The sequence below is a fragment of the Thermobia domestica genome, chromosome 5 (assembly GCF_964235325.1).
Source record: "Thermobia domestica chromosome 5, izTheDome1.hap1.1, whole genome shotgun sequence".
Lineage (NCBI taxonomy): Eukaryota > Metazoa > Arthropoda > Insecta > Zygentoma > Lepismatidae > Thermobia > Thermobia domestica.
Window position 1 is genome coordinate 29,464,717 of NC_137458.1, and position 18,115 is coordinate 29,482,831.

General features: G+C 36.4%; 1 protein-coding gene across 2 annotated transcripts in view; it reads left to right on the forward strand.

The window, feature by feature from the left end:
* The first annotated feature begins 383 nt into the window (after positions 1-383).
* LOC145685824 (leukocyte elastase inhibitor-like) overlaps positions 384-18,115 on the forward strand; it is a 37,782-nt gene continuing 20,050 nt past the window's right edge. The window contains exons 1-3 of one of the 2 annotated variants that reach the window (XM_081758409.1): positions 384-516; positions 13,748-13,810; positions 17,437-17,549. In XM_081758409.1, coding sequence (XP_081614535.1) covers positions 13,789-13,810; positions 17,437-17,549 — 135 coding nt within the window. In that variant the 5' untranslated portion in view covers positions 384-516; positions 13,748-13,788. Of the gene's footprint in view, positions 517-5,972; positions 6,029-13,747; positions 13,811-17,436; positions 17,550-18,115 lie in introns of those variants that run through there. The other variant, XM_081758410.1, reaches the window with a different exon arrangement.

The window sequence follows — 18,115 nt, forward strand, 5'->3', positions numbered from 1 at the left end:
AAATTTTACAAATTCCAATTCATATTCTATAAGAAAATAATCTTTAGTTAGCACAATAATGAGTGTTTTCTTAATCTTCATTACTAATGATAGACGAATGATAGACTTACAGCTGTAGGCTAGTGATGTGCATCTATTACACACAATTAACAATTTGCTTAAAGGAAAATACTTCCCAAAGCGTTGTTAAATGAGATCATAATTTATCACGTAGTTTTCTTAATCACTACGGAGGTCCGTGTTACATATTTTGTTTTCTTTTATTCAATTCAACTGACTACCATGAGATCTTAAAGTGGTTTAATCGTTTATGATAAACGTTAATGATCGTTTTTGTTTTCTTTGTTATTGGTAAATTGCTGGACATCCACGGCTTTGCCTCAAGACATCACGGGAAAATACTGTTAGTGAAACTCTGTTGGTGGAGTGATGCACACTAATTGAGTTCGTTGAGGACATAAAAGAAACCATCGCTTAACCATTTGTTCATTCCATCCTGGAGTAAATACAGGACAGGTAAGAACTCGGTTATTTTGTTTGTGCTAGTTGATGATCTACTGCAAGTGAATTATTATTCATTTGCTTATTATTATTATTATTATTATTATTATTATTATTATTATTATTATTATTATTATTATTATTATTATTATTGTTATTATTATTATTATTATTATTATTATTATTATTATTATTATTATTATTATTATTATTTGGATTTCCAACTACTTTTAAATGATTCAATAATTTAAGGTTTAATATTGTAGTTACATTCAGGGCTGTGCATATGGAAAAGCAATATCAGGGAGCACATAAAATGTCTTTTTTTTTATTCAATTGTGATTTTCTCTTTTTTTTTTTCAATAACACTTGTCTGGGAGTCTCATGATAGTCCGTGGGTAGCCATTGTTATATGTAAACGAACAGTGTATGTCCTATTATTGCTACTTTTTAAAATTGCAAATACTCCCTGTCAAATAATCCTTTCATGTCAGTGATGCTACCAGAATCGTGTTATGTGGCCGTTTTCGGCCTTATGCTGTATTTTTGATACCTTCAATGAAGTTCTTCTCCTCCTGTGGGTGCAAGAGATAGTAAGGAGAGTTATATGTTAATTCCGTTCTGGATGTCATGATTATGCGGGGTAGTCTAATAGAGGCTGGAACGTCTTCGTGGTTATGTGGTTAGCATAGATTTGGAGCGGAAGACATGGTTTCGATTTCAGGAGGGAGCTCATTGGTTCGAATAACATGTTAAAATGTAGATTCACGTCTCAGAGAGTTCGTGCTGGAATGACATTAAAATGAAAGTGAATCATCTCATAGAAGCTGGACTTATTCTGGGAATCGAGTCGAAGGGCTATTATAATAAATATTTCGAGAGGGGAAAATGAAATCTTTCGAGAGATGAGTTTAATGTTCCATGTTATGTTCTTTAAGTAAGGGGGACGAATCTTTAATAAAGAAAGGGGATGATGATGGAAGAATTGGTAGAGTAATAAAGTGGGAGGAAACGGCAGTACCCCGAGTAAACCCACGAACATGATGTTTACTACCACAAATTTACTTGTTTGGGGATCGAACCAAGGACCCCATACACCAGAGGTAAGCGGTGTACCACAGAGCCACCGTGCTTCCCATTCCGAGCGGTTTACGATGGTTCAGTGGCAGTGCGGTCATTTCTGGTGTGAGAAGTAACTTTTTCGATTCGAGGCCTTCTGAGTTTTCTTGTTTCCCTTTACATTCTCATTGCATCAATGTCATCAACCTACCATGAGCTAAAGGGCATAATCGACGAAAAACTGAAAGGTGTCCTTTTTTTTTCTTTCATTTTTACAACACATGGAGTTCCAAAACGTCACAGCACAAGTAAAATGTAAAATTATCTGCTTGACACATTTTTTTCTTTAACTATAGGTTGTAAAACAAAATATTTACTTTCAATTTGTAGTATATATATATATATATATATAGAAAGAGAGAGAGAGAGACCGGGTAAACTTTACAAGGACCGCTCCAATAGATCCCGATGCTGGAGCTTGTTATGACGTTTATTTCCGGGGTTAAAGATTACAAAACTAGTTCCATTTACAATCCTCTAATCCACTACTGTCGATACTATACATCACTATTTTCGAGCAGAAGTGCGCGCTACGATATTTTTAAAAAAATATTTTTTTAATATCTACACTTAAGGAGTAAAACCCTCTAACAGCCACAAATATTGAACTAAGGAAAATCAAAATAACACTATTGTACATTTAAAGGGGGCAAGCCATCCTACGTGTAATACCCCGGAGATATAAAATGAAACGAAATGCAATCTTTCAGTTTTACGTCCCACGATTATGCCGGCTAGGCTAAAGGAGACGGTGATGATGAGAAATGAATGAAATAGTGGAATGAAGAAGGTGGAAAGAAACGGGAAATCCCGAGGAAACTCGCACACGGTGTTTGTCCACCACAAAGTTTACTTGGCGCGATCTGGGATCGAAGTCAGAGGCAGCCAAAGTATCTTCTATATTCTAAACGACCAGTTTTACCGGTCGATTAAATTGTCGTTTTCTCGTACGAGAAACATACAGCTTATATTTTCTGTGCTTATGACCATTTAGTACTTTAATAAACCTAGTAGTTATCTATCTGTGCAGTGTTTGAGAGAAAAGACGCAAACTACAAGCGAGAAAGAAAATTATATTTAGTGGAAAGGCAACGGAAGAGGAGAGAATCAATTTACCATTGCATTAGTAGCCTCACGTACACTTTCCATGTGTATGACGACGTTCTGTCTGTGGGTCATTCCGCGGGATTATGAAACTGTCGGGGTCACCAGGTCTGGTGAGTTATGGGTCTGACTGCGTATGTGTCTTCCCAGTCCTGGGTCACGAAATTCGTGAATCATTCCATCTCGTATAGTTTCAAAGGTTTGTGTGTCGTTTCTAAACGCTAAACCTGCGTTTATGCACAAAGCAATTTTAAATTATTCAAAAATTAATTTCTGTGGCCCTATGTAAATAGTAGACCCCACCTTCGCCGGTTGGCACCAGATTGGTCTTAATCGATTTGTGCGTAACAGGAAGAGATATTGGCGTATCTTGTTTAGGCACCAGCTCCCACTGATTGGCATCAAAATGGTCTCAATTTTTAGTGGATCGTCTACACTCGTTTATACATGTAAAGTTTTCATTTTTGTACAGCAAAATATGTGAAAGTTTGGCTTATCAAGATTAAGTGCCAGTTCTTCACCCATGTCGACTATTGCCAAAACTATCTCAATCGTTAGTATATTGTTTGCGTAAGTTTGTGCAACAAACAAATCTTGTTTTGTGAGATTTTGGCTTATCTCTTTTGGACAATCAAACACCGTGTGCGTGGGTTTTCTCGGGGTTCTCCCGTTTCTTCCCACTTTCTTCATCCCACCATATCATTCATTACTCATCATCACCGTCTCCTTTAGCCTAACCGGCATAATCGTGGGACGTAAAACTCAAAGATTTCATTTCATTTTTTTTCTTTTGGACAATATCTTTCGAATGGTGTCGATGGGCTTTGGTTAGATTTTCGGCTCTTGGGTCTAGGCTAAATGAACTTGGACGATTGGAGTATCCATAGCTCTTTGACCTACGACTAAAAACAAAAATAAATAAATAAATAAATAAATACATATTTACATATACAAGAGGACAGGAAGGTATACCCCATGAAATGTTCAAATGGAAAGAAATTTGCAGCTTATTCCTCATGACGTTCTGAAAAGCAATTTTAAAATTTATTTTCAAATAATTTTAATCTTCAACAAGACCTTAAAGATTATATAATTGTATTGTGGGAGTAGCAACCATAGTGTAGTGCTTGCGTTCCGTAAAGCATTGCGTCTGGGAAAAGGAAGTGTCCATACTTGTATATAATATTTTCTATATTCACATTATTTTTCCATTTTTGTGGTGTTAACCTTTAATAATAATTTAAATGAATTACATACGTTAGAGACAAAATGCAGGTAATTCATAAAACTCGTGTATTTTCTTCTTCTAAATAAATGAACATTTTTTTCTGTCCTTATTCGGGAGATGAGGAACATATCCTTAATGTAATGCCATGATTGTTTCAATAGGAAAATTTTATGAATTATGTCCTGTCTCTCTTGTATATATATATATATGTTTATTTCTGTTGGTTTTAATCGTAGGTCAGAGAGCTATTAAATACTAAAACTTCTGTCCAAATGTCTCAATCTCTCGAGGATAGATCTAAGAAATAATTTTTAGGCCAATCGGTAGGTTTGGTTGAACAGATGCACAAATAAAGATATACCAAAATCTGATTCCCTTTCATTTACAAACGAGAATATTTTATGGACAAACGTTCAAAAACGGTGCACCAACAATTGAAGCCATTTTGGCGCCAATCGGCTTGGTAGGGAGACTGACATCTAACGTAGATATGCCAATATTACACACTTCCTGTTGTGCACAAACAGTAATGTCATAACAATTGTTTCGGAACCAATCGCCGGAAGTGAGGGCCTATCGTTTAGACAGCCCAGCCCAGTAAGTTTGTGAGTACCTTAAAATTGCTTTGCGCACCAATATAAATTTTGCATGCATAAACAACCACAACCGTTTGATACTATTTTTGTAAAATTCGTATGGGCTGTTAAAACTGACGTGACTTTGAATCCATATCAAAAACAGATTCTTGCAGTATGTTACAATTATTACTTCATAGAAACTAATACTGAAACATAAGGTTTTTCTATTTCTTACTACTGCGGGTTTCAGTAGATGATTATAACTGAAATGAAATATATCCTTCGGATACTGAATTTCTATTTTTTTTAAATCGCTTATCACCTCCTATTTATATTTTCGTTCCATGGCTGTATAAAGGATTTATTTCTACTATTTCAGATTGCAATAGAGGAATAAAATCCAAGGTCGAACGTATTCATAAAGTATAAACTTCAAATAACAAAACCACTTCTCTGTATCTATTATCTGTTTTGTATTATTAATCTTATGATCAGTCTTAAAACTGGAAATGATAAATTTCCAGCACCCTAGTTGGCGCACAGAGAGAAAAGTCGAACGGAAAGTTTTCCTTGGAACTCCATCAATTCCGAAAGATCGCTTTTCGGTGTATCTTACCATTTTCGCTCAATGGTGAGCATTATATAAAGCGGAAGTTGTAGCAAATTCTACCATTTCGGGTTTTAGTAGAGCAATACTGCTGGAGATGGTCTTTTTTAAGGTTCACTCAATCCCCCCGAAAAAAACGCTTGTCATTTCTATTGCCAGTTTGTTCTATGACAATCAACAATGAAACCGGAAACGATTTCTCTCTACCTCTTCCGGTTGGAATAGAGGTTAACGGATGAGGTGGAACCTATCCTTGGAACTCTGAATCAATTCCAAAGAAGTCACTTTCCGATATGTATTATAGTTATAACTCTGATACCTAACGACAGACGGAAGGACGGAAGCTTTCGATATTAATGCATAGCATAGTTGGAAAGTCTGCTCGAGCCAAACTCTATGTTCACTTCAGACGGTTGAAGCATTTTCTTGTGATGATGAAACATTTTTAAAGTACGTCTTTATACACTGAGAATTCTTGTTCAAAAGCCTATATTTTATTCTTTCTTTGAGTTTAAAGACGTACACTTATACTCCCAGTCTAAGGGAGATGATGATAATGAGATGAATGACTATAGAGAAATAAGAATTGGATGAAACGAAGAACCCCGAGGAAAACCGATGCACACGTTGTTTGTTCACCATGAAGCCCACTTGGAAAAATATTACAAGATTGTCTTCATTCGCTCATTAGGTGCTGAATTTATGATAACACAGGGACACATGAACACTAATTTTTAATAAGAAGTTTATATAAATTGTTTTTTCTTTCTGACATGGGAAGATTCTGAGATATTCCCCTAGACATAAATTTTAAGAACATTTTCTCTTCTTTTAGATTTCGCATTTAAAAGAAAGTGACGTCATAAGAATCCTGCACGAGGACAGTTTTTGGTATGTTCAAAAGTAAATCTCAAATAGCTCAGCCGTTTCTTTACATTATTTTAGTTTAAATTCAAATTTTATTCATACTTCTTAGGTCGATTTAATTTTCTATGAATGAATAGAACACATACCCTGAATATGAAATTCGAAATTAAATGCATTATTCATCAGTAAACGTATCAGTGAAATTTGGACTTGTGTATATACATTGAAATTATCTTCCCAGTATCTAATATTTTCGAGTAAGGGTCGTTGTATGTCCTTTGTGTTACTACATTTTACACATTATCAGTGTAGTGCCGTGGAAAAACAGCGCCCGTGGCGAGAGTATACGACGGCGCCCTCCACTCCATACATATGAATGAGGTCGACGGACCAGCCGAGAAGAGCCACCATGGTTGGCACGAAACGTGAGATATTTTCAAAAATAAATCCTGCTTTTCCTTGATTTTGAGCTGTTTTTATTACTTTTTACTTCCATTTTATATATACAGGGTGACTGGTAATTCGATGCATTCCTTGCAAGGGGATATTCTACAAGTATTTTGAAACATTTTCCCTTATATGAACCAAGGGTCGACAATCAATAGTTTCTGATTAATTTCACATGTATGATTTCTTTGAAATTTGCCTGCTAGCGAGAGGTACGCGAGAAAGTTTTACCCTGATCCACTTCTACATATCATAGAGCGCTGAAATTTTGCAAGTCTAATCGTGCATACGTACGTCGGTCATGTTGTAATGTACAGCTCGTAACTTTGAACCATTCCTATGTTATAGGTATGAATGAAGTAAGGTGTACTGATCCAAAATCTATTACTCCACCTCAGAAAGCAGCGTGGCAACATCACAGAAGTACTTGTCCCTAGGAAATGATTACATGATTAGGAAGAGATGGGATGAAAATGGTGTGCGGTCAAAAGGAAACGCAAATTATGGCGAATTTTGTACCCAGGGTCGTGCATCTGTATGGCCAACCTTTTCAAGCAGTGAACGGGTGCGTTGTTTTTTAGGGGGCGGACTCCCTTTGTTAGCATGCCACGCTCTGGGATTTCATAGAATCTCGTAACGCATGCAGCAGTGAGGTATAGTATATCCTAGTAATTGTGGTATCCTCTGCTTGGGAAGCAAGTAGTAGTACCCCATGCTGATCTCAAATGAACGTGGTCACCACTTTCGTTTCTCAGATTTAAACACGGACTTCATTTGGTAGTGGTACGTCGGTATATTAAATTGTTATATCTTTTTTCATTCTTTATGTATTTATGCAAGATAATAACTGAAGGAAGGATTCGGACCTCCAACTTCGGAGACATATCGGTCTAGGAGGCGGGTCTAGGATTTCGGAAGAAATGGCCCTGGCATTCTACAAGATATCATCCCGGCCTTTGTCTGGTGCAAGTGAAGAAAACCAGAGAATACCTAGTCCAATGACAGCGTGCCGACGTACCGACAACAAATTAAATCCGTGTTCAACACTGAGCGACCAATGTGATGATCACTTTCACTTGGGATCAGCATGGGGTATTACTACTTGCTTTCCAAGCAAATTATACCACAATTACCAGGATATGCTATGCTTATCTGCTGCGTGCATTGCGAGATTCTATGAAATCCCAGAGCGTGGCATGCTGACAAAAGGAGTCCGCTCCTAGAAAACAAAGCACCAGTTCACTGCTTAAAAATGTTGGCCAGAGAGATGGACGACCCTGGCTATGAAATCCACCATAGTTCGGTTTTCTCTTGAACGCACACCATCTTCATCCCACTTCTTACCAACCATGCAGTCATTTCCTAGGAGCAAATACTACTGCCATGTTGCCACCTGCTTCAGGAGGCGGAGTAATAGATTTTGGACCTCGCGTTCCCACCTATAACTCAGGAATGGTGCAGAGTTATGAGCTGTGCATTACCACATGAACTACATAGGTACGCAGAATTACACATGCAAAATTTTACTGCTCTATGATATGCAGAGGTAGACCAGGGTAAAACTTTCTCGCGCACCTGTCGTTAGTCGGCAAATTTCATAGAAATCATACATGTGCAAATTACTCAGAAACTATTGATTTTCGACCCCCGGTTCATATACGTGAAAATGTTCCAAAATATTTTTAGAATATCCTCTTCCAAGGAATGCATCGAATTACCAGTCACACCATATATTGTAATGTCCCACTTGGTATTGTGTAAAAACAACTCTTTACGCTTTTGTTTATAAACACCACCACATGGTTTTACGAGAGCATACACACATCACGTGGATCCACTACAACCTCTGGACAACGGATTTCTGGCTCCGCCCACGAAGTAGGCGAACGACACCGGAGCAGCAGCGCCACCGCCGCCTAGAGATCTGTAAATTCAGCAGCGGAGCTGTACTGGTTCACTGGTGCCTCTCCTATTGTTTGCTTCGCAACATTAGGAGTAACCTAACCTTAAGCCTCTAGTCTGCTTCGGGACTCTTGGCCTTTCCTTTCTTCTGACTTATCCTCCTTCCTGGCTGTGTTGGGATTCCAAGCCTCAGTCGCTTAGCCTGCTTCAGGGCTCTGTGAACACCTAACCTACTCACTGCTTGCCTCGGAGCATTGAGGAACCCTGTCACCACTCTGTCTAGCCTACTACGGGGCTTTATGGAGATCCTGTCTGCGACCTCTCGGTCAAAAACTAACTATGTCTACCCTCACAAGCATAGGTAAATTATCTTTGTAGTATTTTTTGTAAAATACTGTTTTAGTGAATTTTATAATAAAAGCCGGTAGCCGGACTCGATTCCAGACATTCTGTTTATTAACACGCTCTACCTACAACCCATACGGGACAGAGTTTTACATTTTTCTTTCTTCCTCCCGAATTTTTGCGGCCTTTTATTTCGGCGCCCACGGCCGTCGCCCTGCCCGTCCCCCCCCCCCCCTCCGAGGCACGGTTCTGCATACTATATACCTAGTATTATTGAAGCACACCAAAGACAACTTCTACTATTCGATGAGACAATAATTTGTTTGCTTTGAGTTTTCCCGAGGAAACTTGTAAAAACTTATCGAACTTTGATTAAGCGTTTATCATGCTTCTGAATCAAACCTGTTCATTGGAATTGAAATAATGAGAACTGCACCGTCTGGGACTGATGATTATACATGAATGAAGGCATAAAGACAAACCCTAATAATTTCATGATTGAGACGGCGAACTCATTAGCTAATCTGCAGATTGCACTCCCGTTTATTTACAACAGTTTATTTAGAATAAATTATTTCCAAATACTCTCTTAATTTAACTATGTAACGGCTTGTGATAGCCTCTTTTTTAACTTGAGATTTCTCCATTCATCCATGAAATCATGGCAACTTATTAAACATAATGTGTACGTTAATTATTTATTGAAAAGATTTCAGACTCAGTGATAAGGCCATTTTAAAGTGAAACCTTAATACAAAAGAACAAACTTTAAAGAAAAATTTACAAGTGTTATGTATTAAATGTATAACGCCATTCGCGTCGTTAAACTGAAATTCACCAATCGGAACGCTTGGTATCAAAATTTGAAACTGGGGACCGCCATTTACGCATTAACTGAATCTTAAATCTAACAGTTTCACTTAACAATGAAACTAATCATGCAGTAATTAAAGTATTAGCCCTAGTTAGATTATTAGCTTCTAATTTAGTAAAATTAACTGTCTTTTGTTCTGTTGGTCTTGGACGTAAAGAAGTTAGTGAGTGCATTTTGTAGCTTCCTCATTTGCGAAGGATTTCCCACGGAGGTGGTTGTCGAGGGAATGAAGCAGGTACTAATCGTTTGGGGTGAGGGCCGGTGAATATGGTGCATGTCACAGCATGTCTTAGCCAAGTTGCTGAAGGGTATTCCAGATTCTCTTTGCAACACGTGGCTTGGTATTGTCGTACAGGAAGAGCACAGCCTTGCAATTCATCCATACCAGCTCCTTCCGCTTAAACACATGGTGCATTCTTTGCAACTGCTGAGAGTAGAGGTTAGCAGTGATGATCTGACCAGATGGAAAATGCTCGTAAATGCACTACTTACCAACAATTCTACCATACAGAGAGGGTAACCTTTCGTGGGTACAGAGGTGATCTTGAGGTGTAATAAAAACAGGGTCACCTGACGACAATCAATGTCTGGTACACTTGATTGTCATAGAGGACCCACTTCTCGCAGCAAGCGATCAAAGATGGATGTGTTCAAATGCCGAAGGAGCATGGACAAATAGACTGTCATTCTTTGTTTCTTGTTGGCTGCCAATAATGTGTGGGGTGTCCACTTGCTTAACATGTATGACTTCCTTATTCCATGCAAGTGCAATGTGACTGTTTCAGTGGAAACGTAGGACCTTTATTATTATTATTATTATTATTATTATTATTATTATTATTATTATTATTATTATTATTATTATTATTATTATTATTATTATTATTATTATAACAACACCGTGTATAACCATGAAAGATAAGCGGTTTGTATCTGAATACTAAGAGCTAGTTGACTGTCTATCTTGATTATCGAGAGTCTTCAGAAGGTAAGAACACGAGGTGTTGGGTTTGAGTTCCGTAGAAGTGAGTATTCGGGATCGAGCCAAAAATTGTTAAACGTTAAAGGGCGTCTGCCAAGCATGTTCAAAATTGCTCGACCCAGGTTTAGTGTTGTCAACGGTTCGAGCGGCTCGGCTTACAGCCGATGGACGTGTTTCAACGGAGCTCGCTCGAGCAGATGGCTCACATGAGTCGAGTCGGTAGACATCAAAACCCAGGTTGGGCTTCTGCTTGGGCTAAAAAATTGGACCGTGCAGGTCTCAGCATTGATGGTAAGAACTACAGTATATGTATACTTATGTATACAGTATATGTATACATATGGTGCTCACGACATTTGAGGCTGTCTCGTTATAAAATTCTATTGTCGTCTATTTATAGAGACGAGACAAGATGCCCTAAAAACACTCCACAAGATGCATGCCTGTCGCGAGCAACAGTGGAAGTTTATTCCTCATTACTGCTTACATTTCTCATGGCTTTCGCTTTACATTTAAATGAGATCATGATTTAATAACAAGTTGAAACATACTGAACGAGTGAGCCATTTATCAAATTCGACACAACTCGAAACTCGACCTCAAAAACAGTGACTTGTTCCGAAACTCGACTCATGAAAATTACCTTTGACTCGACTCGAAACTGCCCATCTCTAATTTCAAAACCAGCTCCAGCTATAAGCAGCTGCTGTAGATAGTATCCATCAGACTATTTCCCAGAAAAAATCTTACCAGCATATTTTAAACACGCTATTAAAAAATAAGTGCGAAAGCCCCCTAGTCTTCGCAAATATTCACTTAAGCAAAATCAAAATAATACTATTACATATTTAAGTGGGGGCGATCCCTTCTACGAGTAATACCCGCAAAATATAATACAATGCAGTAAAGGAATGAGTCGAGGGTTATCGGGTCACGACTTTTGTAAGGGTTATGAGCATCTGGGTCCCGCTTCTCAGACCCGATCTAATCTTTTGACCCAGAGAGATCCCGTAATCCAAAAGCAGCCGAAATATAATCTATGCAACAATACTGCAGAATTTTATAGTTTATTATCGATGTCCACTGCTTCAGCTCGAATATTCATCTGTTTGATTCTCGGTGTCATACCGTGTTTCATCGCGTAATAGTCGCCCTAAGTTTGAAGTAGAAACATTCGCCAAAAAAAAAAAAAAAAAAAACCTCATAAAAGTCACATTCTATGGGATTATTGTTCTTGTGAACGAGAGTTTCTTCGAAACTGCTTGTCTTGCGCTAGTTCGAGCAACAGAAACAAAGAAAAAACACCCAGTGGCAAAATAAAGCGTCGATCTCTCGAACTTTTATGCAAGTGGATAGTACAAAGTTAGTCTTCGATAACATATAACATCGTGTCCAAAAGCTTCAAAATGACTGGCATATCCACTGCTTTAGACGGAAGTAAAGACGATGCATTGTGGAACAGTTACAAAGATTCGATCAGATGCAGATATGACAGAAAGTGCAGCTTCGGATGAGAGTAAATGATGCCTTTCGCATGTATAGACAGCTTTGAAACTTCTTGTGCGTGTGCGTTTCTTCTTTGTGGTGTTACCTTGTTGTTATTCATGTTTTTCCCGATTTTGTAAATATATCGTTCTTATGTGCCAATGCCAAGAAGAGTTTTTGTCTTCCATGAATCGATAAGTTAAGAGTATGTTGACCCAATGCTGTATGTATCAAAATTTGAAATTGTTTTGACCGTAGCGATAATTGAACGACAGCTTTTCTCGCGTAATAGTCGCAGTTGGCTTTTCGTGTTTAAAAAATAGTACAAAAGTGCGACTATTACAGGAGTAAGCACGATATTTCTTAAACTAGATATCATCTTTTAAATATTTCATGTTTTTACGAATACAATTTCATGTTTATTCGTTTTCTCATATATGCTTTGGCGTGGGAGTCCCGGATTTGATTCCTCGTTTATCAATAAGTCCAAGTCTCATATAGCCTCGTTCCGTAAATGGATGTTAAACTCAACGTTTTCTCACACGTGGTTCTCGAACATATCCTACGCAAAAAAAGAATTAGCAAACCACAGCGGTCAGCGGTATCTTTTATATTCCAAACGGAAAATTTTACAGGTCGATTCAACTTTGACGATCTCTCATAAGAGAAACATGTAGCTTAACTTTTCCGTGGTTCTGACGCGTTTGTACTCTGATAAACTTTATAGTTATCTTTCAGTGCAATGTTTGAGGCACACAGACGCAAACAATAAGCGAGAAAGAAAATTCTACTTAGTAGAAAGGCAATGAGGGACGAGAGAGTCATTTTGTAATGATTGCATTAGTAGCCTTACCAATACTTATGGCGTGCGTGACGTTTCATCTCCGTGTCATTCTGTGTCACGGTCTGTCTTTCACACCAGATCGCTCCTGGTCATGAAGCTGTCGGAAACACAGAGGTTGATGGGCCATGGGTGTGTCTGCGTCTACAAATAAGATTTGCTTAATGAAGAACGAGAAATTACTAGTTACTATTCGCTTTTTCTAGTAGACTCGGTACAGTTCATATTATTATTATTATTATTATTATTATTATTATTATTATTATTATTATTATTAGTAGTAGTAGTAGTAGTAGTAGTAGTAGTAGTAGTAGTAGTAGTAGTAGTAGTAGTAGCGGTAGTTGTAGTGGTGACAGTCTGTATCAATCAATGTGATCTTAAGACTGAAGTTATATTCGTCTTTAGTTCGCCTTCTTTTCTTATCGGAACTTAATACTAGTTCACCTGTTAAGATCAGCCTTACTTTATCGAAAACCTTAAGCTATGGTAGTTGAAGGGAAAAATCATTTTTATTGATAAACTTTGCTCATTTCGATGATGATGAATGATGTGTAATTTCTGTTGTCTACTTCTATACACTAACGGTCGAACATTCCTTGAGAATTCACCTCGAATTTATATTTATGATTGTAAGACTTTTTGCCCTAGTTGTATAAGCATATTTTCTCTGTAGTGTGTTTTATATCACAAATTTAATCCACTATGAATTACATCTTTTAAAACTTAATGTCTTTCTTCCTATATTTCACTCTTTCAATTTATTTAAAAGAACTCCATGCTTAAAGTTAGTCATCATAGAAAAAGATCCTATCTAACCACTTATTTGTTTATAATTAATTTCCTCAATTTTTTTCATTTCATTTTCAGGACTTTTTTTCTTTCTCTATTTACCTAAAGTCAACACCAAAATGATACGAATTATTCTTCCAGGTAAGTAGGTAATTTTTGCAATAATTAACTTGATTTACAAATAGAACCGTTTAAAATGAAATGTGGAAGTGTTGTTTAAAACTAATAGACATTCAACAATGTTTGAAGAGGTCCTAATATCTTCCTCAAATTATGTATACACACTAATTGATTTTCTGGAGTATAGAACTATTGTTAATTACAAGTAAATAAATAAATAAATAAAATAACATAAAAATAAAACATAACAGATCTTCAATGTCTTCTTGTTCTCCTCAACCATAGGTTGGTCGGGAACATGGAAATTTTAAAACTTTTCTCTCCCTTGGCAAAGCTCTTTTGTATTTTGTTAAAGTATCTTCTTCTTAACTGCTTCTATATATTCTATCCTTGGTTTTCCTCTTCCTTGTTTTCCTTCTGCCTTTCCTTCTATCAGCACGGTGATCCAATCGGAGTGCCGAATAACATGGCCATCCATGTTGTTTCTTCTTTTTCCTATTATCTTTAAGTTCTGTCGTCCTTCATTAGTAGAGACCGGATGTTAGGCAAAGTGGTTATTCTTTAATATTAAAGATGTCAAAAGTAACCTTTTAAAGTTTATACGAGGGTTTATAGTTTGAATTTAAGCCCATTTTTATTTTGCCTATTTTTCCTATTTTGCCCCTTCCTGCCTACATAATTCGTTTAGTGCCTAATGTTGCCTATTCTATGCATTTTCTTCAGAATAAGACTTTATATATATAATTAGTATTTCAAGAAAGGATGCTGCCTCTTCCGAGGAATATAAGTGCTGTTTGTAACGATACGATACCATAAAACTTTCGACGACTATGTATATTTGATCAAGTGCTGTAAAACTTTGGACTACTGATATACTTTGATGTATAAAATTTCTACTGATAAAGTGTATAAAATTTCTACTGTTATATGCAGTAATAAAGTGCTATGTAGAATGTATTTACCAAATATATATGGGACATATGTCAAGCTTCGTTTTCTACATACAGTAAAAGAATATATTAACGAACAGATATTCTTTCAATACTAGCTATGACTTGAATGTATCTTTTTATTTGTATTGAGTATTTATCTTCATTAAGTTTCGAGTTACATTTTAATGCCTATTTTTAAATTTTAAATGCTTATTTGCCTGTCTATTTTCCAGGTTTATAATGACTAAACATCCGGTCTCTATTCATTAGCTTCTTTAGTACGTCTTCATTCCTTCCCCTTTCGGTCCATGATTTGCGCAGCATTCTGCGCCAACACCACATTTCAAGTGCCTCCAGTTGGGGTATTTCGGCTTTTCTCAATGTCCTTGTCTCTGATCCGTAAAGCGCCACACTCCATGCCAGGGTCTTAATAAATCGTTTACGAACGTCCAACGACACATTTTTTTATGTTAGTAGTTCTCTTTTCCTATTGAATGCTTGGTTAACCTGCGCTATTCTGGAACTTGCGTCTTTTTCATTTCTTCCATCTGAGGATATTAGACTTCCTAAACAGGGGAACGTCTTAACGCCTTCCATTTTTAATGCACCTAACCATACGTTTGTCGTATCCTGTCCTGCTCTTGTGCACCTTATAACTTTCGTTTTTTCTTATTTATGTTTTTGCATATCTTTTCCAATTGATCGTTCAAGTTTGAATGTGCTTCCTGTAAGTCATTTTTGTTCTCCGTTATCAATGCTATGTCATCAGCAAACTTCACTGTGCTGAAAACCTGGCCTTTTATTTTTTTTTAGGTCTTTCTCGTTTTGATCAAAGTTGTAGAGACACCGAAATATTAATATATTAACTGATTCACTACATCGCTCATGGAATCCAGAGTTTTGCACATTATTAACAAGAGCTCTTCACTGATTTCTCTCCTTTGTCAACTGACCCAGTTCTAACTTTGTATTTTTATTTCTGCGAGATCTATCTTTAATATTGTCTTCCCGTCTGCGTCTAGGTCTTCCTAAAAGAATTTTTCCGATTCAGTTTTCAATTAAAATATTGAAAGAGTTCCTACTTTCTTCCATTCTGGCTACATGACCTGCCCATCTGAGCCTTCTAGATTTTATGACTCTAACAATGTTTAGTAAATGGGTAGAGGTATGCACGTATGCGGGTATCCGAGGATATACGTATTAAAGTAAGTATTTGCGGATATATATTTCTTTTCTATGCGGATAGCGTATAAATTTGGGGATATAGTTTCCTACATATTTTTCCTACCTAACACAAAGCTATAAAATTTGTGATGATGGTGGTAAAAGCACTAAGAAACGTTTGTTTTGAATTAAATTTTTAAGTCCGGTTAAAAAATAACTAAAATAAGTGTATTTGTAGCTTGTGATTCAGTGACAGCAAAAGGACAAGAAATGATACGACAGTGGTTCTTTTACTGCCCTTTTTAATATTCTTAGCAGTCGTTTTGTAGGTGATTGACATCTCTGTCCTAAACAGAACGAAACGACAGGCCCCTTCGCTACTCTTCAAGCACCACTTTTCACTGTTTAAAAAAATTCACCAAAGCTGTTCTAATAAAGCTGAAAATTTTCAGACCATTGGCTTTAAAGATGAAGAAATGTGTTCAAATAAAGTTTTTTCCAGCCTAAGAAGTCAGGAACCAAAATCCTAATTTAGCACACCACATCCCCTTCCATAAATTGAAAATTGGTCAGCAGATCTTTGCCTTTTGTGACAAACGTAGGTCACCGAAAGCGTGTAGGTCACCGAAATAGTAAACAAATCACATCAATCTTCAGTAGCTAAAATCTAGAAAAATACGCTCATCTTTCTCTTTGTCTCTCTCATAAAAATATTTACTGTTTCCTTTGAAGTACAGCAGACACCGAATGCACATTTGTGACCCCGCAGATTTCTCTCTTCGGATAGGTGCCACCACAAAAAAAAAAAAAAAAAAAAAAAAAAAAAACCTAATATGTATAATGTATTGTTTCGTTTGATTCAGAAAACTAGAAGAGATAGCTTTTTAAAATGTGTTTAAAAATTTTCGAAATCATGACTATTATAGAATATGCAAGTTGTATATATTTTCTACCTCATTATATGCGGATGCGGATAGAGATGTTCCGGATGCGATATTTTATATCCGCGCAGACCTCTATAAATGTGATAAATTTTGCAATTCTTCGTTATGAAGTTTCTGCTATTCCCGACCCACTTGGGTCCGAATATTCGTCTCAAGATTTTATTCTCAAATTCAGCGTTCAGCGTTCTTCCCTCCAAGTAAGCGATCGTGTTTCATAACTATACAGCACAACAGGTTAAATTATCATTGTATATTTTATGCTTCAAATGTTTCAACAGAATTCTCGAGGACAAGTTTGGACTGAATAATAACACGTATTCACTGCTTTCAGTCGACATTTAATTTTTTTGGATATAATTTCGGTATGTTAATATTGATCCTAAATATTTGAAAGTATCCACTTTGTAAATATACAAATCAAACCATGATTGTAAATATATAAATCTTATACAATATATTCTGATACAGTTAAAATACAAGTTTGATTTTAAAAAATTGAGTTCTTGTCAAGTTTAAATAAACGTTTCAAAATTAATAAGTTGTAATTCTTAATACGTATCTATACTTCCCTGTAGCACAAATTAATTACTAATGTTAATTCTTTCAGCCCTATCTATACTCGTAGCTGAAACAGTGGAATCTACACCCATTGCTTCCGAGGATGCGGCTGCAATACAATTACGTGATGGAGCTAATTCTTTTGCTATTCGTTTGTTACAGGTAAGTAAATATTTTTTTCATCATATTTAACCCTAGTTATCAAACTGTTGAATAGACTAGCATTTCTTCACTTCTATTAGAATTATTGAATTAATATAAAATTGACGATAAAGCAAAATCCTAAAATGAGAATAAAGTTACTCTCTACAGGTCTTTGATCATAAACTGCTTTCATTCGATATACTTTGCATGCACAGCTGCACACATCATTAAGAAGGGCAAAATCTCCGTAGAAAGATATAAAATTAAACTAAATTAAACTGACGATTGTGAAGGTGTTTCAGAAACTAGTCTTCCATTTGAAACACAATTTAACAACTTTACCTGGCTAAATGTATTCATATAAATTCTACTCAGGTGTAACGTTTCAACATTTCAAGTTAAAGGGTGTACATAAATTCGATAATTTTGATAATTACGATTTTTGCGCGCTTCTTAATTGTTTAAATACAAATAAAATCTGACCAAATCAAACACTTGTTAATAATCTATGTTACAGATTATCTTGATATTTTTGTCTTGGACGTTTTGATTTAATTTCCGAGTTTTAAATCTCACTAAGTAAA